Source organism: Excalfactoria chinensis, chromosome 1 (assembly GCF_039878825.1).
Source record: "Excalfactoria chinensis isolate bCotChi1 chromosome 1, bCotChi1.hap2, whole genome shotgun sequence".
NCBI classification, from domain to species: domain Eukaryota; kingdom Metazoa; phylum Chordata; class Aves; order Galliformes; family Phasianidae; genus Excalfactoria; species Excalfactoria chinensis.
Genome location: NC_092825.1, coordinates 80,456,890 through 80,484,364, shown reverse-complemented (window position 1 = coordinate 80,484,364; position 27,475 = coordinate 80,456,890). Strand labels below are relative to the sequence as shown.

Below are 27,475 nucleotides of genomic sequence, written 5' to 3'. Positions count from 1 at the left end.
GAGTTGGTGAGGATAGAAACAAAGCTGACATCTTTTTTCCCTTTTTTTTCCTTCTTTAGCAGAAATTAGAGTGCTTTCTGACTAGCCTGTGGTGTCCTGTCTTCATGGATTGTTACTCAAATCAGGCACACTTACGCATGACATAAGCATGTCACTGGGTAGAGGAACTCCTTTCTACCTATCCTTATCCCTGTGATGTCCAAACCCCTCTCATTTTCTGTGTCAGGCCCTTTTCTGGCCAAGCTACTTTTCTCCCTTCCTGTGTACAATAGAGAACTCAGGTATTTTAGTGGTTGTGTTGATTGCAGGATATTCCCCTAGACTTGCAACATAATTTATTAGATGAGTGGAAGTATTTAAATTGTAGCCTCTCACACAATTGTGTGTAACAATGAGGCTGTTCTGATATTTGCTGAGTTTTTCTAATGACTTGAGAGAAGCTTGAGGAGAGTATTTATTTCCTGCTCCATTTGCATAACCTGTCGCTGAATTTAGCATGTTAAATTTATTGAGCTTTTCAGATTTTAATAGAGATGTGGCACTTGGTAGGCTTATAAATGATATATTAATGTTTCTCCCTGGAGTAAACAATGTATGGTTCCAGTTAATAACACTGGTGTTCAGTAAGGAACAGAACAGATGTGATAGTGGTTTGGGAGGCAGCTGAGGTAACATTGTCGAACATCTGGTGCAAGTTTCCCCAGCAGCTCAAGTAACTATACAGATACTAAGTATTTTTTCCCATATTCTGCCTGACATACTTGAACGTTCATCACTAGAATGGACACCCTCCAGTATATGGCTTGCATTTTAATCAGTGAAAGTTTGCCTAGGAAGCGGAAAAGAATAATTTGGAAGAGTTTGGAAATGCTTTACTCTGAAACGCATCAATGTAAAAAGCAAGCTCTTGGTCATTTCCCTTCTATGCACAATAATGGCTGTATGTATTAAAATCTTCTGTATTTTACCCTAAGTCACAGGTGTTAATTTATTCATTTACAGTCATCTTAGGGCCACCAAGCAGTATATGTAGAGACCTGTAGATTTTGAGCTGAAGTATTTATTTTCAAAGGCACTTCTCTGTGTGGAAGTTTGAAGAGCATTTTGCATTTAAGAATGGGTTTGGGTAGCTATTAGATGCTGAGACCAGAAATTTAAAATGAACAAATGCACTGACAATCTCATCCTCCCTCCTTGTAATCAAAATGATATACTTTGAGGAGAATTCAACTTCATTAAATTTGTGACCAGAACAAGAAGTGTGATTGTGTATTAATTTTCAATAACATGACAAGTATGTTTTGAGACCTTATATCCCCGTTGTGATGTTCACTCCCTTCATTGTAGCAACAAACAAGCCTACAGGTTTCAGAGCAGCTGTTGTGCTCTCTGGGGTGCAGACAGTATGGTGGTAGATCCCAGTCTGTGTCATGGTTAGAGCAGCAACAGAGCTCATTGCTACATGTTCCACTGCCTGTGGTTGGCCTAATGAAAAATGATTGTTGGTGGAAGATACACAGGTGAGATAGAGTGGGATGCCCTCTGTCTCAACTGTACCAGTGGCCATAACGGTGTTCTCATTTGAGAAATCCTTTACAGAATTTTTCCAAGAATGCATGATTTCAAGTTTGTGCCGCCATGTCTCTTGGTAATCCCGCTTAATGTTTGGAAGATGGACATGAAGGTCAGTTCTTTTTAATTAGGCCTAGCCTGTGTGAGTCATGAATGTGCCACTTCTTACTTTAGCAGGTGCTAGGAGGCCTCATCTGTTTCTGAATACTGTGGGGGTTTCTTGCAGACTGAGTGGATTGAAGAGCTTTTGTTTCATTTATTAAATGATGTTTTAAGACAAGGCAGAGTACTTCATAAATGTGTTCAGTTTCAGTTCTTTCTGTGAAGGCACATCTAAATTTGTCGTTTTGCACTAAGTGCAAAATGTCAACCTCTGTAGCATGTGTTTTCAGCTTAGCATGTCTGAGAAATTTTGGCTTATACTTTCTGTGTTGCCCCTAAATGGAGAAGAAAGGGGGACTAAAAAGTCCTTCATCTTGCTGATTACAGTTAGAAGGGTTATGATACCCTATGCAATATCTCATCTAATGGATGAATGATTTGGTGCTCTTGGTCCCTTTCTGCTTTCTTTTGGTTTACCTTTGTCTGCTTTTTGTTTTCTGACTACTAATTACAAGATGTTTTTGAAACTAATACGGACAGACAGTAATTAAAAGAAAAAGACTGAACTTTGATAGATGCCAAGTTTCGCTTGCCAACAACTTCGGCCACATGACCAACTTTGGGAGGGGGAGAAGGGAAGCGTTCCTCCCCCCAGTGAATTCTTAATTATGATAAATGAGTTGTTGCATTATTATGAACATAACCTAATGGCCTTACAGCTAAATATTTACTTGATAGTTTATTCAGTACAGCTTGCTTTCTTTTTAAGCTACAGATTTCTTCACTGTATCTTTCCTTCAACTGCCTGGTCTTCCTAAATTCATAATCTTAGTATCTGTGATGTTGAAGAAACCAGAGTGTGAGGTCAAAATTTCCATTACATAGTCAGAGAGGAATTTCAAGGAACAATGCCAGAATCACTTAAAAAAGTAAATTTACAGGAAAGATGACTCATCAATCAACAATTGCAGTTCTAGAAAATAGAATTAGTTGTATATGTTCTGAATACAGAGAGAGACAAAATGCACCCGGCCTGACAGGCAGGGGGTAAATCAGAGTGATTTTGTTTGTTTCCACAGATTTTTACCTTGACCTGTGCTTCTTTTTCACTCTCAAAGGAGGAGTCCATGTAATGTATAACCTAATGTTGCAGAAATCATGCCTCCTTAGAGCTACAGAAAGCAAAAAAGAGTTCTGGCTTGCTATGGCCTGCCTTTATCAGCCAGGCGCAAGGACCAAGGGAGCAATCTCCTCTGCTGAACATCTCTCCTAACTGTAAGAAAATTAAAATCAGGCCACCTAGGAGTGCAAAATACAGCATTTAATGCTTGCTGGAGGTGATGGGCTGCTGCTTTAGCGTGCAGTAACTTGAGTCTGGGAGAGGTGATAAAGGGCATTTTCCTTCCTTCTTAAATACTAAGTAAACAACACTCAGGAATGAAAGTACGGAAACCTCTTGAGCTGTGCAGAGCCCATGAGAAGCCTGGAGCTGGCCTGTTCTTTGTGGCATTCTGCTTTATGCCCAGCTTTTGGTGGAGAAGGCTTCTTGTCCTTCTTCCTGCCTCAAGCTGCACAGTCTTTCTGCTGGGTTAAGATTATGTGAGAAAAAAGTAATGAGTGTTGGGACCTTAAGGGGATGGTGCTAGAGATGAATCTGCCACATGGTTTGTTGTTTCTGTAAGCCTATGCACTTTCTCATCTTAAAAGGTGGAACAGAAAGGGAGGAATGTGGAAGAAAAGGTATAACCACTCACCGTACCTGTCACAACTGGTAGAATGAGGTGACTTTTAGTCTGGGTGTCCCTCCCTGGCACTGAGCACAGTGGTTCTATCATGCTTTCCTGCTCATTAGGAGCTTCAGCTGAGTAGCTACTGACTACATCTCTCTTCAGCCTTAAAATGAATTCAGCTGAGGAAGTAATTGTAAGCAGAAAGCACACTCCAAGTCTCCAAACTATATGTTGTTTTTGCACATGCATGAGCAACCTTGCAGTACCTGCCATTGGAAAGGAAACCCTGTCTGCCACATGTGTTCTACTGCATTTCAACCCAATACTTAAATATATTACACATCTGCTGCTGTTACAGAATATTTTGATCTTACTTCATGTAACGATGCAGATCACGTTCATGAGCTTGTACAAGACTGGATCATCTCTTCTAGAGCCTAAACCTGTGAGGGACATGGGGACATTTCCTCTGCCACTATTGACAGGGAGAGGGCCTGTGTGTTAGGTGAAGAGCTGGAACTCTCAAACTCTGTAATTTTTAAAATACTTCTGAGAAACTGCAGGGACTTCTGGGTAGAGGCTCTGTTGTCCAGCCGTTCCCCAGTTCCAGCTGTTTCTGCAGCCACATTTCCAACATGAGGCCAGGGGCTCAGTGGGGGTAGCTCTGTGCTAGGGCTGGGCCTAAGACCTGGCCCACAGCAGAGGAACAGTGCACATTAGGTTGAGGTAAATGGGGCAGCGGTGATGGAACTGAAGAGTCCTTTTGAGAGTTAAATCGGAGTGCTGAAGAAAGCAGTACATTCCTTCATCTGCTTTCCTTGTGCTTAGTTCTGTCCCTCCACAGCTTGGATTTCTGCTTTTTTATGTGAGTGATAGTGCAGAGAATTAGGTCATGGATGACACATTTGAGTGATGGCCACTATACTTCCAGCGTTCCGAGCACAACCCGAGGCCCATCTCTCATCTTTGCCTTGCCCTTGAGGGTGATAAGAAGACCAAAACAGTTTCTCCCCTTATTACTCAAGATGCATTCCCTTTTATCATTCAAGGTTGGGAAGCCTAGCAACTATCTGTGTGTTTTATTTTCCTTAAGATGCTGTGATACCATGGTGATGAGTTATTAATAAAACTCCAGGCAGATGGAGAGAGCTTTTAACTGAGTAACTTCTTGGGTATTTTTTTTTTTTTTCCATGCATCTAAGAATAACCATATATGAGCAAATGTCATGATTTGGTCTGTGTGGTGAAAAGGAACTGAGCCTTTAGCATAAAAATACAACTTAATCTGCAAATTAATCAGAGCAGACTTTTTGCTTAAATGTCGAAATACCAACGATGTTTATGGAAGAACAAATAATTGTAAAGCACTGCATGCATTATTTTAAATATATAAACATAACGAATTAGGTCTGAGATTTTTATGTTATTTTATTTTCTGATTTGTTGCATTTCTGAGTATACTAAGAGCTATTGTAAGTGCAGTAAGAGTTTCCCATACAGCACTGTGCTCTGTTTCGGTGGCATCGAGTCAAAATTCTGTAGTAAGTCTTTATACTAATGTGCGGTAATCTTTATAACAGTGACACTAATCCCCTCTACTAATATGGAACTTGAATTTAAAAATCTGTTAAATGTAGCTTTAAAGGAGCTTTTGGGACTTATTAATTTGAAAACCCTTCGTCGGTTGTCCATGCAAATGCAAATATCTTTATAAAAGCAGAGCAAAGAGGTAGTCACATATAGGAAAAGCTGTGCAGCCTTGAGAGGTTTTTTTGCTTATTTATTCTTTGTTTTAAGTGTTAACGGCAGAAGTTGCATAACACACACACAGAGGTTGGTTAATAAATGGTTATATTGTCCTATCCAAAAGATGCATGCTGACCGTCTCTTAATTTTAGTGCACTGCATTCATCAGTAGTCAGTTTGCAGTGTGCCTAAACCACTGCCGAATGTTTGGGTTGATAATATCTTACATGGCAGCATTGCAAAGCTTCTGATTGATCAGCTGCTCAGATACCAGTGGGAAAAAAGCAGATGCCACCACAAATACTGAGAGCTAGACAGAAAATGCTTATTATTAATTATTAATATTTGTTGTATTAATTTCGGTTGAAATAGGTAGCTATTAAAAGAATAGGTCCCTTAAAGTCTCTAAAGGCCTTGACTTGAATGAAGTTTTTTTCCCTTTTTTGTGGCCTTGGCCAGGAATTGAACTCTGTGGTAGTGAAGCTCCGTGGATGAATGGGTAAAATGGAAGACAAACCATGATGTCCATTAGGGATGTCTGCAGCACATGATGCCTTAGATAATTCTGTGTCCCAGTATATTGAGCACAAAGCACAACACCAAGAAGGATTATCTGTGTCTAGTAAAGGCTTGGTGAGAGGTCTATAATGAATGTGTCAGGGGCTTTCCAGGCATCTAACAATCTGGCACAAGGGACAGCATCTAGATGATACGGGCTTCTCGGTCCCATTGAAGGTCCATGGGAATTACACGTGTAACTCATGTAGGAAATTCTGAAAATGCTACAGATGATGTATAACCTTATTTCTTCCCTTTACTCTCCAGTATATACAATAATCCATGTCTTTTAAATGAAATCGATTTTCCTCCATAATCTGAAAATTGCCTTAAAAATAATAATGATCAAAGCACGCCGAAGAATTGAATGCAAAATTTACATGACATTTTAACTGAGATATTTGTAAAATATAGGTGAAGTGCTGTGACATTTTATTACGCGTGGGGATGTAAGTGATTTTATAAAGAATTCCTGCAGAGTGAAACAACCAACAATCTTTCTGCTGCGTGCGTGAGGTACTTAATTTGTTTTTCTGCCAAGAATGCTTCCAAGGGGAAATTATTTTATTTTTGTCATTTTGGGGTTGTTGATGGCTGGGGTTTTTAAGCAAACAAACAAAGGAGCAAAACAAGATGTTCCATCTGGAAAATGTGCTATTATTCTCCAAAGAAGCCTTTGTAGTAGAGAAATGTTGGAAAAGGGACATTCTTGGTGAAGTAACGGTCAAGGAAGCTGGAGGAAGAAGTGTTGTTAAAATAAAATGTTTTACTTTCCTTTGGAGCAGTGGTTCTCTTCTGCTTAGGTTTCATCAACTCACAGGATAAAATATTTCTGACTTAGCAAACCATCTCTCCTTGAAGAACGTCAGACTGATCTTTGTCCCTTGTGCAGTAGACTCCTGTGTAACAGTGTTCTGCTGGGACTGGGACTCCTTTGTGTTGTATTGCAGAGAACCACACAGTCGCCTTGTTTTGCCATAGGGAAGGAGAAACCATATCTCACAGCGGCCAAAGAAGTATACTCACAGTTTTTAGCAGTATAGAAGAGGGTCTGTTGCTACTGTTTATTTTTATTTGCACAGTGTCTGAGTGGCCTCTCTTATGAACCATGATGATAAACAGGGTGCAATACATAAGCAGTAGAATGATGGTTTCTTCTTTTGAGAGCCTGACTCCATAATGCCTTGCACAGGTGTGCAGAAATACCTCACTTGGTTTTGAACAAGCTTCCTGCAAGATTGAGAATGTAAGTGTGCTAGCACTCTCCTTTGATATCTTTGCTTGTGTGTTGCATATTCATAGGTATGCTACAAATTCAGAGGTTTACAGTGGTGTATTGGGCTGGATAGATACCCTCAAAGAATAGAAATGACAGAAGGTGCCAACTGCTGAGGGATTTCTAGGAGCAACAAGAGATAAAACAAGCTGTGGTTAGGGTTGAGGCAGTGATATTTCCTATGGATTTAGGCTTAGGATTTTTCTTCCCCCAAAGTGAATGCCTGGAAAAACAGGAAGTAAAGAATGACTTGAAGAGATCAAGAATCAAAAGACTGAGCTGAACGTGGTGTGGCTGAGGAGTTCTTTCTACACATCTTAATGACGTGAATTTGGTATACAGGTAGAGGCAGAAACCCTTTGGAATAACATTTTGGCAATAACCATTGGAATATTTTTTTCCTACAGCTCATTATTTCTCCAGTTTACAAATTGGTTTACCATATTTGGGGTTCTAGACATATCCCCTGATAAGGAGAAGTTGTTACTATTTATAATTTGGGGTTTTATTACTCAGTGCTTCTGAAAAGGCATGTATTATAGAAAGTAGTATAAGCTCTAAACCTAGTGAGAGAATTGCAGTATGTACAAGCATGATGTGTACTTTGCAGGTTGTATATTCTTTTTAATTTCTGTTAAAGGAACAAGAAAATCATTGACTGCTTAGTAGGAAGTGGCTTACAGCGCTGATGCTAATGCTAATGCAAACACACAAACTCCTAAGATATCAAGCAAGTAGTGAATTCACTAGTCTGATAGAAATATTAGCCAGCTTTCTTAAAAGTGCCTCATGCACTTGGAACTGAACTGAACTGAAGTTAATTGGATATAGGATGGGTTAAGGATATTTTTGTTTCCTCGCCACCTCTTCCATCACTTACTGCAATGTTTGTAAAAGCTGTGTGATCCCTTCTTCTCCTGCTATTGGCTTATTTTACAAAGAGCAGAAGCTGCAGTCCCTTCACTTTTTACATTGTACTGGCAGCAAGTGAATTCCAAATTCAAAGCTTTATTTAATTTTGGCCAATATGACATAAACGGACATTGCACATAAAAGAAAGAGCCGTTGCATATGGCTCCTGGTACAAAGAGTATTACAGTAACAGAAATGCCCTGGTCATAAATTGATGTAAATGGTAACCATGTGTTTCTGAATGCCTCCTGTTTCTCATTCGAGTTAAACGTTACCCTATCAGTGCTTGCCAGATCTCTTGCACTCTCATGTCTTTGCAATATTTTTAAGCCTTTTGATGCCTTGCAGTTTTTGAAGTAGTCATATTATTTTTAAGATCCTTAAATTCGGTCATAACAAAAATATTTCTATTTATCTAATCCATTTCCCTGCGCTCACAGACCACTTGGTGTACTGTAGCATGTAATAAAGTAGAGAGGTTTAAATGGCTTACTTCAGTATGAGAGGAAAATGTTATGAAAATCGCAAGTTTCCTTCAAGAGCTGAAGCCTTCTCAACTGACTGGGATATGATAGGAGTGGCTGAGAATGATTAAAGTTCCTTGCAGGGGGGAGGATTTGTAGGATACAGAGCTCGTGAGTCACTAGTTCAATTTCTTTGACAGAATAAAAAAAGAAAAGAAAGGAAAAAAGAGGCAGTCAGTCATTTCTATAGCTGGTGAGTGCTGTCTTGGGTGAAGTAAGTGTTGTGCTCCAGTATCAGTTTTCCAGGTGCTTTTGTCCAATCTGGGTTGGAATCCTGAAGCCGTTCAGTTGTCACCACTCATGGAGTGAACACATGGATTCTGTAGTTTTCGTAATCACCCAGATTGTCATTGTAAGAGGTATGAGTTATCCACTCGGTCAAAAACTGGAGGCTCCAGTCACTCTGAGGGTGCAGCTCAGAATCCAGATACAAGCTTCTGGAGGAGTGCTTTGTCACTGTTTAACATCACCTGCATATTAGCCATTTAGCTCATAACTTTTACTCCCGCCTAAATACTTCTGACTTCTCTCTCATGCTGTATTCACTCAATGCAGTGGGTAGATGGGATCCTACTGTTCCTAAACAAAGATCTTGTAAGGAGGCAGTGAACTGATGAAGCATTTTGTCTGCATCCTGCTTATTTCAGAATAAGCAGTGCTTTATCAAACAAAGCCTGACTGTACCGTACATCTATGAAAAGCACTCAATAGTTTCACCAAGAAAAAAATGTCTGTTGGAATCACGTAATCTTCTGAAATGTCTCGAAACTATTCAAGCACTGGCAGCCAGCATAAAGCCTTTGCCTGATCCTAATCTCCAGAATGCAGCAGGCATAATTGCCTAGCTATTTGCAGTCAGTTCTGCACACTGCACGTCTAAAACTAGAATACAGCTATCACCGCTCTTTCCAACCCCAACTGCTGCAATGGCCCCGTCCTCCTGTCTTTTTCTTTTCTTTTTTTTGTAATCCCTCTTTGGATATTTAGAACAATCAATCCATTTGTTGAGGTTTTTGTTTGTTTTGGTTTTATTTATTTTTGTTTTGTTTTTAAGGTTGCAACACTCTTTCTTCTGGAGAAACCTGCCCTTATCCTTTTGGTTGGCAGGCATTTGACTCCTGCCTGACCTGATGTCTTGCTTAAATAAGCAATTGCTTCAATAACGTATCTATTCATATTCATAATTCTCATATGTATCTGTCAAGTTTTCAGAACAAAACCAAACACGTTCTGGAAGCTTTTGTGGGATTTAATTCTGGAATTGGTGATTTCCCCTTGGCTATACAGCTCAGTATTTACATATGTCTCTGTGTCCCCAATTTTTTTTTTCTTTCCTTGTTTTTCTCAGTCCTCCAAATTTCCAATTTAGCCAGTCTGTACACGTACCTTCATTGCTTTGTGGTGGGTTGTCAGTGGTAGCTGTTGTTTGTCCCATGGCTCTAATCAGGATCTAACTTACAGTGAGCTGATATTCCTGACACTACTCTCTCTCTTTCTCAAAGTAAATAAATAAATACAATATATTATATATATATACATATATATAGATATAGATATATGAGTTATGGGCCTCTGTAACTTCCTTCTAGAGAACATGTGAAGGTTTCAACAGATCAGCTTCCATTTAGGCCAGAAGCAGAATACCTAATCACAGAATTACAGAATTGTAGTTTGTTAGGAGCCTCCAGTCCAACCCATTCTAAAACAGGTTCCCTACAGTAGGTCGCACAGGAAAGTGTCCAGATGAGTCTGGAATATATCCAGAGAAGGAGACTCCAGAGGAGAGGAGAGAACTTTAATGGTTTTTTTTATCATTTGAGCTGGCACATAATAGGTAAAGTTACCTTTTAGGTCTATGAGTAGAGAGGGAAAAAAGAGAAGTTTACTGATTTTTTTGTTTGTTTGTTTGTTTTGTTTTTAATATAGGAAAATACTTCATAAGGGGAAACAAGAAAATGTGCACAAGCACAGTAGAGAAATACAAAGGTCCTTGAGAATGACAGCAAGAAATTTTCTAGTTTATGTTACTTGACTCAGTTGTACTGGGCATGAAAGCACAGAAAACACAAAGCCATAGAATTGCAGAGTGGTTTGAGCTAGAAAGGACCTTAAAGACCATCTAGTTACAGACCCTCTGCCATGCATGGACAGGGACACCTCCCAGCAGATCAGGGTGCCCAGGGTGCCATCCTGGGCATTGAACACTTCCAGTCATGGGGCACCCACAGCTTCTCTGGGCAGCCTGTGCTGGTGCCTCACTGCCCTCTGAGTCAAAAATTTCTTCCCAACATCTAATCTGAATTTCCCCTCTTTTAGTTTTAAGCCATTTCCCCCTGTCCTATCAGCACACTCTCTGATGCGATGTCCCCCAAAAGCTTTCCTGCAGGCCATGTTTATGGACTGGAAAGCTGCTATAACATCTTCCCAGAGCCTTCATATAATCATCATAGAATCATAGAAAGGCCTGGGTTGAAAAGGACCATAACGCTCTTCTAGTTTCAACCTTCTTGCTGTGTGCAAGGTTGCCAGCCACCAGACCAGGCTGCCCAGAGCCACATCCAGCCCAGCCTTGAATGCCTCCAGGGATGGGGCATCCACAACATCTCTGGGCAACCTGTTCCAGTGCGTCACCACCCTCTGTGTGGAAAACTTCTTCCTCATATCTAACTGAAGCCTCCCTTGTCTCAGTTTAAAACCGTTCCTATTACTATCAATCCATGTACACAGTCATTCTGCTAGCATCAGTGAATGTCAATGAGTATAATGTTTTCCTTGTAGGTTAACTCCATGACACACATTTGCTTCATACGCTCTTCAGATGTCATTCTTTCAGACTGCCCCTCTGCTGCCATCTGTCACACAGCGTCAACATGTAAGGGAATGTTGGTGGGAAAGTTCAACCTTTTATGGCCTACATCAGCCTCTAATGTTGTGGGCCAACATAGTTCAACAGTAGGCATTAAGTTTGGAGCAACCCCCATATAGTAGTATGCATGTTAAATTTGGAAACATTAAATTTTGCTATACAGTAGTAGAAAATAGGATAACATGTAGTTGGAAGCTGCCTTCCATAAGTCTTCCTGACTTTCTGAATCTTTCCATGAGTCTCTCCCTATCCTGCCCCTACACTGTAAATGGAAATGGAGAAAGGGAGCTCAGTCTGTGGTGGACAGAATTCCCAAAAGCTGAATTTGGTGGGATACACTGAGACAAAGAAATCAGCCGTCCTGTGCAAATCTTCTTCATTGCCATTGGTTCTTCCCTCAGATTCCTCTAAGATACTTCTTGGTGCTCTTAGATGAAGATTTGGTCTCATCTTTTTTCGTTTTCTTTTAACCTCTCTGACAGTCTTTAATAGAATCCACAGAATCAAAACATTCTTGAATTGACGCTTCATCCACGTGGTTCAAATTAGGACTTCTGTATCACTTAAATAGATTCTTACTATAATAACATTTGAATGCGTATAAAATATCTTTTTCATTGGCTAATTGTTTAAATGTGCGTTTAGACAATTGTTAAAATGAACACTATTTGAATGATGTAACTGCATAAACCACAGCTGTGCTATAGTCTTTTCTGTAATTAAGAAACAAATAAAGTCCATTGCTTAACAACAAGTTTGCAAAAATGACTTCATGCTGTATGTTGGATGTTTGAGTTGCTTTGTAGCAGCTTGGGACCAAGCTGCAAAGACACCTTTATCCCTTTTAAAACTACTATAAATGTCTGCGTGGAAGTTAAATACGTATCTTCTACCAGTCTAACTCATTGTGGGGGTAAACTACAAGGACTAGCCCTAATTTTTATTGCTGCATTTGTAACATGACTGCAGCACGTAGTCCTCCAAAGGTAGAGCATTGCAGAAGTCCTTTGGCACTTCTTCAGCTGCCGTATAAAGGTATAGAATGTCTCTCATACGTAATTAAATAACTCTTTAAAATATTTAGGATTGGAGTCTAAATTGCTATACAGACCAAGCTTTTACATAGGAAAATAAGACTCACCAATATGTTTCATGTTTGACTGCGGACCACATCATCCACAGCGTAAAATAGCTGTTTTCTAATTTGCTTCAGTTCAACATTTTAATTATACGTTAAAACAGAAATAGCTACAGGCCCAAATAATTCTCCTTGTGTACCGCTGTGTTTTTTCTTCCTTTTTAGTTGATGGAAACTGCCTAGAGTGTTGGGACAATGAAAAGATGCAAGGCTTCATCTACAAAAGTCACTGAAGAAATACTTGAGTTTGCCCTCCAGCTGATTATTTCGTTCCCTCCCTTTCTCCCTTGCGGAACACATGGTGCATCTCAGACCATGCTCTGACTGAACGCAGAATCTGTTGAAGTATTTCTTGTGTTCTGATACAGTTTTGCTTTTTTACTAGATCGCATAGATTGGAGAGAAGTTGTGTTGCACTATCCATTTGGGGTAAAATTGAGGCCAGTTTTCAGCTTGCTGTTAGTTGTGCTGCACTGTTTATTTATTTGGGGGTCATGATTAATTCTTCTCAATTTTGTCTTCCAATAGCTCAGAGGATGGCTATGTAATTGCTCAGAGCATGGGCACAATGTTCATTAAAGTGTTTTTCACACATAAAAGCCTGTGCAAAACCACAGAAAGCCTGACCAATCAATTCTTTCTGGGCTTCTATGGCACTAATTATATCCATATCATGTAGTGGTCCTAGCTCTTTAGCTCTCCTGTCTACATGTTTTTGTCTCCAGAAGTCTTAAACAGCATTTGATCTCTTCTCGTTCTTAAGGTATTTAAACAGAGTCTGGATTAACCCATACTACAGTACAGTGTATCAGTACTAGACTGACTGCATTATTTTATGTTGCAACATAGATGGGATGCAAACTGCATTTTATGCACAGGCATAATTTTCCCAGATGCCAAATTCCATATAATCATTTCTTATATTTACTACAGCAGTTGGCCATGGAGAGACATGAATCATGACCTTCATATAAAGACAGATATTTCCTGCCTTTGTTGGAGCTGACATTCATCCTGAATTTGCTGAAGTAGTTACTGTTGTGTAAAGCCTGGCTGTTGTACCAGAGGTGAAGCTGGTTGTTTTGTGACAAATTCCTGTTGTGTGGCTTTCCATGCCAGCAAACTCACTTTTATTTAGCATTGTGTATGTGTTTGGAGAAACATACGACCTTGCTACTGAAGTGTACTGAATTTGAAATGGTGCTAATCTGATGTTAAATCAGAATCCTGTTTTAATGCCTAGGCAAATGTAATGTTTACCATAGAAAAAATAGAGGTTGCAGGAATTGCGATAAGATGCAGGCCTGAGGTCTAATTGGCTCCTGAGATGAGAAAAATCAGGGAGTGATTTTGTAGCTCGGAGTTGCTGCATTCCTTGGATTCAGCAACTCCAAAATCCATTGCAGCCATTGTTTTTGTTTAGTTGGTTCGTTTTATAATCTTTGTATATTTAGAGGTCACTTAATGCAAACCTCCATTTAAAGCTTGTCCTTCATATGTGTTGTCTTTGTGTCTCTGTAGACTGAGGGGAAGAGATGCAGGTTTTTTTTATTCTTCCTGTCTTGGAGCTGTTGCTACTTAAAAACAACAACAGCAACAACTACAACAAAAAACACTTAATGGGGATGGGGAGTCGCAATGATCCCTCACAGCATTAGGATCATCATGCTCTTATGCTATTTTTTGCTGCAATGAGAGAGACTGTTGCCAGTCTAGGATTACTAACAAGGTTCATAGGTTATAGGCTAGTAAACCTGCATTGTATTCCTGCAGTCCTCGCTGAGCTGCTCCCATATTTGACCTTTACAAAGTTAATAATGCTATTGCAGTGTCTAGTTTAAACATGTTTGGACACCCACGTTAGTTGTCTACATGCAGTGGGATCTCTGCGTTCTCATTCCTTACTCTTGCAACAACTCCAGCTTTTTCCTCCTTTTCAGCTTCTCTGATTATGTTTGAGGACAGAATTTTGTCCTTTTATCCTGTGTGATCGCTAAATACTGGCTGACAGATAGTATGTTTCCTTTGCATTTCCTGCCTTACACAGTGATTTTGCATGTTTTCAAGAGACTTCAAGCTTTGGCAAAGCTAAGGTAATGGCAGTTCCATCATTTCACCAAGTTTTACCTCTTAGCTTGATTACTTTTCTGTTCCAATTGAGAGCAATAACAAGTTTTCCTGTTTTGCTTTCACTGCTCAGCTTGATGCTAATCTGCCAGTGTTTCTTTTTCTGGTCTCTTATTGCCTGGCCAGCCTCAGTCCTGCTTCCTTTATTCTTGTAGCTGTTCCACATTCTTCTATTATGCCCTTCTCATATTTGTTTCTGTGTCATCTTTGTTGCTGCCTTTAATGTTTGAAGTGAGCCTCACTGAGATCTCTGATTGAAGGAGCTGCCTTTCTAGTGGCCCAGAAGGCAGTGAAGATGCAAACAAGGAGAGGAGTCACAGAATCACACAGAATCACAGGGGTTGGAAGGCACCTCTGAAGATCACTAAGTACAACTCCCCTGCTAAAGTAGGTTCCATATAGTAGGTTGCACAGGAAAGTGTCAAGGCCGGTCTTGAGTATCTCCAGAGAACAACACTCCAACTTCTCTGGGAAACCTGTTTCAGTGCTCTGTCACCCTCATAGTGAAAAGGCTTTCATCACGTTCATATGGAACTTTTTTGTGCCAGTTTGTGCTCGTTGCCCCACGTCCTGTAACTGGGCACCACTGAAAAGAACTTGGCTCCATCCACTTGACAACCATCCTTCAGTTACCTGTGTTGTTAAGATCCCCTCTCAGCCTTCTCTATTCCAGGCCTCTCAGCCTTTCCTCATAAGGGAGATACTCCAGGCCTCTAATAATCTTTGCAAACCCCCTCCCCCCCCCCCCCCCCCAGCTTTCTCTAGAAGTTTGCTGCCATTTTTGAACTAAGATGCTCAGAGCTGGATAAAGTATTTTGGATATGGCCTCACAAGAGCAGAACAGAGGGGGAAGATCACCTCCCTTGACCTTCTGGCCATATTCTTTTTAATGCACTCCAGGGTACCATTGGCCTTCTTGGCCACAAGGGCACACTGCTGGCTCATTTTCAACCTGTTACCCACCAGTCATGTGGAACCAGTGAGCACATGGACCTGCTATGACCAAACAGATTTCCTTCTAGGTAGTATCCTTATCCCCACAGTGCAATTTTCAGTTTCTCCTTGCAGTCTACACCTTGCATGTTATGCATGCTTTTGCATGGTCAAAAAGTGACCAGGTACCAAAATGGACTGGGGCTCTTAGTTTCTTTTGGTATATGCAGTTGGTGGATTTATTTATTTATTTATTTATTTATTCTGTCATATAATAAAGTTTTTCTTTAAGGACAAACATACTTGAGCTGCCGTTCCCAAACTTTGCAAGATGCAAATATTTTATTCCCCAAAATAAGAAGTATTAGATTTTAAAATACAGTGTTTTTAAACCAATTGTGGTGATTTCATCTTGGTATTATAGAGGTTCCAAGACTATGTTTTGCCCAGAGAGGTTAGAATGGCATTTCTTCATTGTGGTATTTCAAAGAAGTGATAGGCAGACTTCTACGTGCAATTCAGCAGTTCATAATGAATTTAAAGTATTTGGCCAGGAAATAGGCTTATGAACAAACTAGTAGAGTAAGTGTACAGGCAGCTGCTTTGAAGTAGTGCTCACTTCTTTAATTTCACATTAATTTTTAATAATAAATCAAACCTGTTTAGTCTATTAAAATTCCAGTTGGTGTGGATTCTTAGACCTCTGTGGTCTCTCAGTGACACAAGGGATTTTGAGACGTTAAACTGTTTACTTTCTGAACTTTCATTTGCATTGCACTCTATTCTTTTTAATAATTAAATGAGCATTTAATACAATTACAGTGTCTGAGGTTGGGATTGGAAGCAGTTCTTTTTCATCTGTTTCTCATCGTCAGTGAAGTAATATGGCACTTACGTACATTGAAGTTTCTCAGAAGAAAAGAAATAAGATCTGAGTAACCTAAACTATCCAAATTAGTGAACTTTCTCTTGGTGACAAATAGCCCCATGGAAGGTATCGGTTAATTCAGCTCAAATCTTTAAGAGGTAATTTTGACAGGATTCTGTAAATGCAGAAAGTTAAACAGAGTAACCAGAGAATGGTTCCTAATGAAATCTTAGCTTTGGTGGTGAAAAAGTCTGTCTAGTTTTAATAAAAGCTTGATTAGACTGCGTTCATGAGGGTTTCTGCAAGTCTGCCCTGATGTCATATAAACTTCAAATTCGGCATAGTCAATAAAAGGCCACTTAATATGGCTTCATGTTTTGAGAGGTTTCCCAGCGATTACCCAAGTTAGTTAGTCTGTTTTCTAACCAATTTGGAATCTGCCTGTGCTGAAAGACATCATCCTGTGGAAGGTGGTACTTGTACAGTGCATGATGATGGGTAGTGAACTGGTTGAGACCTGCCCCCTCTCCTTCACCTCCTTATTTCGTGACCTTTCACAAGTGAGGAGACTGCAGCTTGTCTCCCAGCAGCTGGTTTCCAAATTGGGTCTGAAAAATGTAAGTGTGATAGGTGAGCCTAGGAGATCTGATCAGAACTTCCTGATTTAACAGCCACCAAAAGATACAAAAGAGCGTAAGGAAAAACAATCAAGTATTGTCTCTTTATCATTGTATCAAATTGCTTTGCTTGGTCCCTAGTGAAAGCCTTTACTGATGGCTTTCAGCTATGTATCATTATAATACATACAATAAGCATTACATAATATGAAAAATATGCCACATTGAGCAATGAAACTGGTCTTAGCCAATCCTGTGGCCCCTATCAAAATGCTCTCACTAGCATTCACTGTAACAACACTTCCTCAGATGCAGTAGGTTACGGCATATCGTCAGCTTAACATTCATACATCTGCCTTAATGATTTTTGCATGTCAGTGTTACAAGCAATGGCTGCAGTTTCTTGTGAAAACAATCCTTTTTTTTTTCTCTTTAGATTATGGTATAGGCATTCTTCAGTCTTATCATCTTCCACTACTGTATTTGCTTGGCTAGGTGGGCAAATCCTGCATGTATGTCTGTCAGGCAGTAAGGAAAGGAGAGAATACCAATTAACAAAGAGAAATACGGTAATGATAAAACCATAAGGGTTAACAAGAAGACATTTAGTAGTGCTTAGCTGGTTTTCATTGTTGTGTCTCATTATAAATAGCTGAGTAGATTGCAAGTTGTCTCCATTTAATGGGACAGTTTTATAGCAAGGAATTTGCAACATAAATACATCTGAGGTGCATTTACTAGGATGGAAGATGCATATTTCAGGAGTTCAGATGCAAGGAGCTTTGAAATGGGTCTTCTCCCTTCATATATATATATACATCACTAAATAGTTGGGCTGGAAATATGAAGACAGCACTGGAAGTCAGACCTGCTGTCTTGAAATGTCAGAGCTTCAGTCTAGGACAAGTCATGAGCTCATGTACTTGAGGCAGGGCTCTCATGCCCAACTCCTGTTAGGAAACTGCTCTAAAATGTGTGAGTTCTTCTGGAGTTACAGTGCTGTATTCACTAAGGTACCAACTGCAGAAAATGTTCCATAGCAGTTACCTGGCATCTTTATGAGGGTGATTCTTCCCTGAGATTACTTTCTCTGTGGGATTGAAATTTTGTAGCTTTCTACAGTTCACAGATTCTCACTTGTCATTTTGGACAGTTGTGAAGAGTACCATTCCAGATGCAGGTAGGTGAGGTATACATAGGCTTAGGGACCTTCAGTCTTTTATTTTCAGTTAAGTATAAAATTAAAAGAAAACTTAATATGTTCCTAAAATGTTGATTTATTAAAGGTACATGCCTTAGGATTTGAGTGGCCAAATATGACACAGAGTACTTAGGTAACAGATTACTAGTTTTTTATATTGACAGCTCTGTGTATTCTAGCATTCAGGCATGGTAAAGGGGAAAGTGACTGGTGGCCACGGAATGAAAGGATGTGGACTTTGAAGGGCTAGCAGAGGATAAGGAGGAGGAGGACTGGGGTTGTTCGCTTATTAGCAACAAACTTGACCACTAACTGACCATGTTTAGCAGTGATCGTTTTGTTTTGTTTTGTTGAAGTATTAGGTAAATACATTGAGAAAGTAAATTGGCTCAATGAAGTCAGTTACTAAAGGTTATCAAAGAGGATCCTGCAGTGGCAATTAGCATCCGTCTAGCATTCAGACACTGAAGAAAAACACAAAGTTGTGCTTGAAGCTTGGTGCTTTGTTTCCTGAATGGGAACGATTCATTTCAGCTCCTGAAAATCTTATCCTCTGCTCAGAGAGCCACCATCCTGCCCAGGACTTGCTCTGCTCTTACTTGACATGCAGTAGGTAAAAGAGCACGCTGGATGTGTATGCATGCACAACAGTGGCTGCTGTAAACATATATGTTTTCTTCAGCCTGCATGTTAGTAGGCAGGACATAACAGAGACCTGGTTACAATCTTCTTTACCCATTCAACATCTTTAAGATACAATTTTTGTTATATTTGTCAACCACATCTTGGATTCAGTGGAAAAACCTATACTGTAATGCTTGGCAATGGTTGCATGTTATAAGGACGATGCCATGACAAATAGGATGCCCACATCGTAGCCTGTTCAAACAGTTTGTCAACAATTTACAGCCATGCTCAACACCATGGTATGCAATTGCTTACCAAGCCCTCACAGCTGTAGTGGAAAGGGCTGGAAAGGCACTCAGCATTATCTATTAAAGTATCAACTTCAAATGCCTTTTGCTTTATACCTTGGAAGAATTTTCCCTGATATCAGCGGCAGTTTTGCCTGTTGCCTGAGGTCTGAGGTAAAATTGCTCAACCATCCTAAAAGTTGCCAGGAAAGTGACCTTGATGAAATTTGCATCAGGCATCACACTGGGGATTAATATGTGGATCTGAAACTCCTGAAGTGGATCTTGAAATCCTGAAGTGGAAATAAGGTGAGGGCAATATACGAAACAACTTATCCATCTAGTGTTAGATGCATTTGTTGGGCACAGGCTTAAGGGCCAGACTTGTTCTGAGTACTGTTCTATGCGCAATCCAGATTTGCGCAGTGCTTCTTCTAAAGAGTTTGTCGGCAATGTTAACTGTCAAAGGAGTGGGAATGCAGATGTCAAATCAGTTGTGCTACACCCATGAAATTAGATTAGTGCTATTATTTTTCTTGTGTTCATTGTGAAATAATATTCAAGAAGGAAGGATTGCTTTAGTGAAGAGGAAGGAAAAAAAACAGAGCGAGGCAAAGCAGAAAAGGGCAGAGCTTGCTGTAAATGAAGTCACAACTAAGAGACTGAAAAAGAATGCATGGCTCAGAGGAGGCAGAGAAATAAAGAATAATTGTAAAACACACTAAGAATAAGGCTGTAACAGATTTGCGCCTTTTGGGAAATGCATTCGGAATGCCATATACCTAGACTCTTGGAGTAGCTTTCTCTGAAACTTTGTGTTGGAAAAGAGTGGTCTGATTTGTCTGAAGGACAAGCAGAGCCTCTTAAAAGTGCTTGTGCCCTCTTGAAGAAAACTGTCTTGTCCCTCTCATCTTCACAGAGAGCTGAAACTATTCCTTTCCCTTTCCAACCTAAGTTGCTTCACAATGAGAATTTCTAATCATGCAAAGATGCTTTAAAAGAAGACTGGAGACCACCTGTTGCCTCTGTCTTGGCTGTAAGAGGAAAGGGGCCTTTCTGCAGACGCAAGTCTCCCTCAAGTAAGAAACTAGCGACTATCCTGGCCTCATCCAGTTCTCTTCCCCTCATTCCTTGTTTTGGAGTCCAACTCTCACAGCTTTCCTACTCTTCAGCATTAACTTGACCTTGTCGTGGTACAAGTCCCAAACTCTCCAGGTCCTTGAATGCCTCCAAAGAAGCCCTATTCCAGGCCTAGTTCCATTCCCACCCGTATCCAGCTCTAAAATGTTCTTATAAGGGGGTGCTGGCTCTTCTAGATGAAGGTTTTTCTTTTACCCTTTTTGTCCTGGTCCTTTTTCCTTTCCCAAGTCTGACATACAAGATTTAGAAAACCAACCATGAAGAGTTTTTTTGCTTCTGTTTTTCATGCAGGTTAAGCTTCTGTTAACGTGGTGGGAAAGATGTCTGCATAACTTGTGTCCCACTCACATTGCTTTATGACCATTGGATAAGACCCCCATGACCAACCATTTCACTCTCTGTGCACTGGACCTTGCTCAACTGTTGCACAAAATGACATTCTTCATCCCTCACTGCAGATAGAAACATACGTGTTATGGCACCACAGTAAACAGGCCATCATTTGCTTTTATAGCCTTTGTCTAGCTGTGTGTCAAGCTTACAGCTTATCTGTTAACTTCAGCAGAAAGCTGGGATGTTTTGAAGTTTAGATACCACTTCACAAAGTTGGCTGTGTAAGCATGACTTACACAGATGGTAAAATCCACCATGACTGTGATTTTAACTCACAGATTTCCAATATGAGAATTACGAACTTACCCTGGAAGCTTCCAGGCTCTTTCTTTCCTCATGGTGTCCTGTGACCTCTCAAGCCCCAGGGTTTAGCACCCACCCTGTTGTGTGCTTTCTTATCTCTGTCCTGCTTTTCCTCCTCAAGCTTTAGGCATGCATCGGTGCAGTTGCTCCTGCCTATCAGTGATAGATACAGCAGTGTACAGGCTTGTGGTAGTGGATAACTGCTAAATCTTCACAGAGGAGCAAAGCATGCACATTTAAGATATAAGAGTAGCCTTCCCAGTGAATAACATAACAGAACAGATTTCTACTTCTGTTTTTATTAGCTCTCCCAGCAACTGATTTAATAATGTTTCCTTTCTGGGGTTAGTTTGGTCTTTGTTTGTTTATATATTCAAAACTCCTGTGTTGCATAAACATTTCACATAGAAATATTCAGCCTGCAAAATTCAACATGTACATCAGATATCAGTGGAGGTGTTGAGTTTTCTTTGAGATGTGGGGAGTCTGGTTTTACATGACCCAGGCTTTTGGGCTTGTGTGCAATGGAGAGGGGACTCATTTTTTCCTCTCATGTGTTATGGCCATCAAGTCCATGGGCTAATAAGAAAATGATGAGTTGGTGAGTAGTTGTATGTGGTGCTATCCCCTAACAAGTTGTTGGAATGCCGGAGTTGTCAGGAGTTTAAGAGGTTAACAGCTCAGAGGTATTCTCCTGGAGAGGTAGTGGTGGAGCCTGGTGCTTTTACAAGTGAAGAAGGAGGGTGATGTATCCAGGATAAGAGAATAGGTAAATTTCCAGTTTGTTCTGCCTCTTGCACTTAACTGTTCTGTGCAGCAAATAGTCCTATTGCTGCAATTAACTATCAGCCAATTTACCATATTTGGATTCCAGAAACAAAATACAGTGTTTAGTTCAGCTTTGAATGGCAAGCAATTCCTTATGGAGCTTAATTGTTTTGTTTACATGTAGTTAGTTACTTACCATGTGGTAAGAACAATGGACTGACTGGATTTTTTTACTTGTGATCAGAATGAGATAAAACACGGGAAACAGTGAGGCTGGATTTCTTAAATAGACCGCACATCAAATCTAGACTCGGCAGCTGGTTGCTGCATAGAAAACTTGCTGCATGGTGTACTCTTTGTCACATTCGTGACACTTTGTGGTACATGTCAATCTCGGAAAGCTGAACTTCACCTTTCTGAGAGATCTTGAATCTGTGACCAGACCTGTCAGACTGCATGCAGTAAACATGAAGCCATCAGGAGAGGCTTTGGCCTGGATTTCTGTCATATTGCAGCAAAGGCAGCTGTTTTCCTCTTCGAGAAGGAGGCACGGCAGGTACTTGAGGGAAAACAAGCCTTGATTTCATGACTATCCACATCTCTTGTGGGATCAGGGAGCAAAACAGAAGATGCTCCACCTGAGCGAGATCTCTGCCAGCTAGTCATGCCTGCTGCTGAAAGGAGCCCTTTTAAAAAGGGTGCTCCAACCATACCACCACGCTCATGGTCATCCACTCTTCCTAACTCAGGCACTGCTTTGTGATCCAACATGACAGGAGTACATGACCCAATACATTTTCCTGCTTATAACCTGAGATGTCCATTGACAGAACTGTCAGAATAGCAGAAACAAAGGGATATTTTTGCTTAGAACTCATGCTCTGATAGAGTCCCCAGCATCTCAGGGGAGCATGGGGCTGGCGCCAGGTTTCCCAGTGTATCAGAGTACTGTGAGGACGTTCCAAAGATTTTTATCTGTTTGCTTCTTCGTTTCACTGATGGCTTTTCCCTTCAAAACATCTGAACCAGAAGTCCAAAAAATGTTTGCTGAGAAAGACTTAGTTTTTACTTCAGGTGGTTTCTGTAGGTGGAATGGGAACGTTCTGTTATACCTACTTATACTTAAGGACTAGAGTGGGTGTTTTCTGTTAATTTACCTAAAGTTGAGTAAGCTGCATCCTTGTTAATATGAGCGTGAGTGGAACAAGCAAGCCTTCTTGCCAATGCTACAAAACGTAAAACAGGATTCTAAAGCCTTTCATTTTGTGATTCTGCATACAGTTGGGAATAAAAATAGAAGCGTGGAGGAGTTCTTGTCCTACAGACCAATAGTGCCTAAAATCATATTTAACCTACTGTTTCATGACTGAATTGTCATCTGATGGGTATAACAGTGTGCTCAAATCCTAGATATGGTTTACGATTGCCACCCCAACTTGAAGAGAAGTGAATAAATCTTTAGGGCAGAAATCTTTCATCTGTCTGTGTTTGTGGCACAGTGAAACCATGTAATGCAAGTATTTCAATGCGACCATAATGAGAATTTACATCATTATATCCTCAAACTATCAAACTATAAAAGAAACCTTAAAATCTACTGAAGATTTAGTAAGAGCTCCATTCCTTTCACCACTGCCTGGATACAGTGTGAGCTGCTTCTAGAGCTGGAAGCTTTTTCAGAAAGGACTACTGCATGTTTTGAGTTTACTAGTATTTACAAGCATGTTATAAATTGAAGGGCTATCATGTCTGCTCTTGCTTTGTCAATTCTCTCTTTGTGTAACAGATACCAGTAAGTCATCAATACATCCAAACACCAAAAACAAATAAACAAAAATCCTTCAGAAATGTATCTTCGAAGAGGAAAAAAACCTCACAAGGCTCAGTTATATTTCTCACAAGAATTCAGCATCAGAGTTGGGGCTTTCTGGAGACTGACCTGGAAAGTTTCCAAATATGACCCTCATAGGGGTTTTCAAATTGTGGCTGTTCTACACTGTCCTACAGATTGATTTTTGTTATACGGCCCCTAGCCTGATGTCTCACCTATTAAGTTGCCCTCTGTGGACAAAACTCTGGGAACCCCTATGTTAAATAGTCATCCAAGAAAATCTTTATTTTGGAAGACAGACTGAAAAAGATAATCTGTTTTGTCGAGTATTACCACACCTCTCCAAACATACAGTCTCCTCGTCTAGATGATCTCATGCATATATCTGTCAAAGTTTTTGCTTTGCTTTGAAACAGCAATTGCAGCAAAACAGTAATATATGAAATATATAAAAAGTCCTTGGGTGAGATCCAGTACAAACATCTCATGGTGAAATCATTCTTAATATTATTTAACAGGTACCTGGTGTTTGGTCCAGAGAAACCAGTCACAAGTGTGTGTTCCTTAAGTGAATGGAAGATATGAGCTTGGACATTCTGTGAATGTAGGGCAAGGAGACAAGGATCATAATCTGTCTCTCACCAAGACTTGTCAAGTACATTCCTCCTCCGTTGTTGGCAGTGAATTGTTGGTACTGTCATAGCTGCCGATCAAGTAGGAACTCTTCAGTACTCCTTACCAAAGTAACCTCATTTAAAAACTCTCTCTGTGCTCTTTGGGAGGAAAGGGAAGCAGTATTGCAAATCTCCAGCTCAAAGAAAAACATTTGGTATTATAGAAGTTAAGTGAAGGTCAACTAACCTGCTGAAGCATCACAGGCTGGAAACCTGAATGTTCTGGCAGATGCCTTCATTTTGGGAACTGAGCAGGTAGCAGTCCTGCCAAGTTGCCATCGTCTTTCTCACACTGTGGGAAGTAGCACTGCTGCCCGGAATTACAAACATCCTAGATGGAAAAGTGAACATGGTAAGAAGTAACTCCATAAAAGTAAATACCTGGTTAAAAAAACCAAACAAACAACCAAACAAAAAAGCATCTTGAATACAGTAGATATTTTGCTTGTCTTGGGGAAGAGGTCTAGGTGTTTCCAGTGAAAGGGATAATAATGCCTACCTGTGATTAAATCTAAAAGAAAAGCAAACAAACAAATAATCCCAGCAGTCTTACATAATTATTGTTTTTCAGCTTTCAAAACTCTTGTCCTGGGGAGTTTTTGCAAATTGTTGGTCCAAAACCCAGGCTGATCAAACACCCAATCTGCCTCTGGTTGCTTGGAAACAGGGAATGCCTGCTGTTAAAACTGATCCTGGAGGATCTTGGATTTAAGTTCACACATAAAATAGACATTTTCCTTATTTTTCCATCACTCATAGCAGCAATACAAGAGTCCATAGTAAGGTCCATACATCCAACCACATGCATAGTATAACAGGTACCCTGAGGTATTTTATGACAAATTACACACTGTCTGAACTGCTATAAATAGGGAAAAAAATATATCAGAACTCTCTGTAAAGGATAGCATGCCCCCATTGCTCCTTATTTTCTCCAACCAGTTTATTATGGGCTATAGTAACTATGTTGTGTGGCTGTTTTTGTTTGTGCCATGAGAGTTAGTGAGTAACGCCAGTAGATATTTTGACAGAATATGATAGGAGTGGTTTTCAGATCCTTTTGCCTTTGTTCTGTTCTCCATTCAGCCTACTTAAATGGTTGTTTTCTGTATAGGTGAGTCTTACAATGTTCAAGATTTTTTTGTTTATTTGTTTGGCACATCCATAAAGGATCCCTGGAAAATGTGGTGTTCTACCTTGTATTCCCAGAGCACTTTTTTCCTTCAGAACATCTGTCTGCATCCACCCATATATGTCATCTTATTTCTTTGTCTGCAATCTGTCTTAGATATCTTCAGGCAACCAAGAGATTGGCCTTTGATCTATCTATCTTGAGCTCTTGAGTATTACTCAACAACTGTGTAAAGCTTTTTTTCTTCTCCTTCAGTGAAGATAGCGCAAAGCTGGGAGTGTGTAATGGTTGGCTTTTCACTTTTGCCAGGGGCTGTGATCTTACAGGTCTGAAGGTGGAGAGGAGTGTTCCTCACTTCATTCAGCACAGGTGCCTAAGAGTCCTTTGCTCCTTCAGCTATCCCAGCTATCCAGCCTGTCCAGATCCCTCTGGGGGTAGTGAGGCCCTACAGAGGGATCTGGACAGGCTGGATAGCTGGGCTGGGGCCAATGGGATGAGGTTCAACAAGACCAAATGCTGGGTCCTGCACTTTGGCTACAACAATCCCAGGCAGCTCTACATGCTTGGGGCAGAGTGGCTGAAAGACTGTGTAGAAGAAATGGACCTGGGGATATTGATTGATGCTTGGCTGAACATGAGCCAGCAGCATGCCCAGGTGGCCAAGAAGGCCAATGGCATCTTAGCTTGCATCAGAAACAGTGTTGCCAGCAGAACAGGGAAGTGATTGTCCCCCTGTACTCAGCTCTGGTGAAGCCGCACCTGGAGGCCCTAGAACGTGTTCAAAGGAGGGCAACAAAGCTGGTGAGGGGTCTGGAGCTCAGGCCTTATGAGGGGCAGCTGAGGGAGCTGGGATTGTTCAGCCTGGAGGAGGCTCAGGGGAGACCTTATTGCTCTCTATAACACCCTGAAGAGAGGTTGTAGTGAGCTGGGGGTCGGCCTCTTCTCTCGTGTAACTGGTGGTAGGACTAGAGGGAATGGCTTCAAGCTGCGCCAGGGGAGGTTCAGGCAGGACATTAGAAAATACTACTTCTCTGAAAGAGTGGTCAGGCAATAGAATGGGCTGCCCAGGGAGGTGGTGGAGTCACTGACCCTGGAGATGTTCAAGGAACATTTGGACATTGTGTTGAGGAACATGTCTAGTGAGAACTATTGGTGATGGGTGGATGGTTGGACTGGATAATCTTGTAGGTCTTTTCCAACCTTGGTGATTCTGTGATTCAGGCCCTTTAGGATTCTCATTAGGGACTTTCTTCCCCAGCTTTCCCTCTGCTGTGTGATCAGGTAGGCACTGTAAGATATACAGGGCCAGTATGAACAGTAGCCCTAAAAGACAGTGGAACGAAATGGACCTAACACACTGTCTGTTTTCTTGCTCCTTGGTTAGAGGCTGTTGTGGATCTATATAAAAAGTTAGCCCTTCTATCCTAGTTCTTTGTTGAACATCTCCTATAGAGATGGCAGGCTTAATGACTTGGTTCAGTATCATAACCTCAGCACTTGTGATTGCGCTGAGGTTGGGTTTATTCTATAGCTTGATGTTCAATTCTCTTGAAAATTAAGCCGTGATGAATGAAATGTTTACATCAGTGCTTTCTTTCCAAGATGCACAGGTTGGTTTTGAAGATAAATGCTTGCCACTTGGGCAGACAATGTGCTAGGCTTAAGTTCACTTAAGAACATTTTTTTTTTTTCTTGGAGTGGCTCGTGTAACTTCTTAGCATACAAGAAATTATTAAGCTTTCACTTCCTCCACTCCCATTTCCTGTTTGGATGTTGAAAGGAAGCCCTAATTGCTAATTTGTGATTAGCCAGCAATCCAGAGCAAACTTATTCCCATGGGTTCACACGGTGCTTGCCTGTACACATACTGCCTCTCTCCAGAGCAGGCAGCTGAGTCTCGTGTTTCACGGTGGGAGCTGTAAACAACCTGCTTTTCTTCTCGGGAATTCATTGCTTGTGTTCCTGCGAGCAGAGGTGAAGGAAACGTGGAAACATTGGACGCTGTGAGAGGGGAGGCGGGAGTTTCTTCAGTCTTGCTTGCCCAGGAGATGGCGCTGTGCAATAGTGGGATTTTTACCTATGGTGTGGTGATGTGGTAGGGTAGTGGTGCTTTGAGATGCGACAAATAAGCGGGATTCTTGCCTTGGTGT

At 40.7% G+C, this 27,475-nt stretch overlaps 2 protein-coding genes across 6 annotated transcripts in view; one reads left to right on the top strand and one right to left on the bottom strand.

Moving 5' to 3' along the window:
* Positions 1-27,475, top strand: part of CMSS1 (cms1 ribosomal small subunit homolog) — a 222,109-nt gene that overhangs the window by 121,961 nt on the left and 72,673 nt on the right. The window contains exon 2 of one of the 2 annotated variants that reach the window (XM_072327193.1): positions 12,590-12,725. The exons of the other annotated variant lie outside the window; for it this stretch is intronic. Coding sequence (XP_072183294.1) covers positions 12,620-12,725 — 106 coding nt within the window. The 5' untranslated portion in view covers positions 12,590-12,619. The remainder of the gene's footprint in view (positions 1-12,589; positions 12,726-27,475) is intronic. 2 annotated transcript variants of the gene reach the window in all.
* FILIP1L (filamin A interacting protein 1 like) overlaps positions 1-27,475 on the bottom strand; it is a 192,349-nt gene that overhangs the window by 120,133 nt on the left and 44,741 nt on the right. For all 4 annotated transcript variants that reach the window (XM_072327182.1, XM_072327184.1, XM_072327181.1 and 1 more), the window contains exon 2: positions 24,381-24,524. Coding sequence is in view for 2 of the 4 variants with exons in the window: in XM_072327181.1 (XP_072183282.1) it covers positions 24,381-24,432 (52 nt within the window). In the remaining 2 variants the exon portion in view is untranslated. The remainder of the gene's footprint in view (positions 1-24,380; positions 24,525-27,475) is intronic.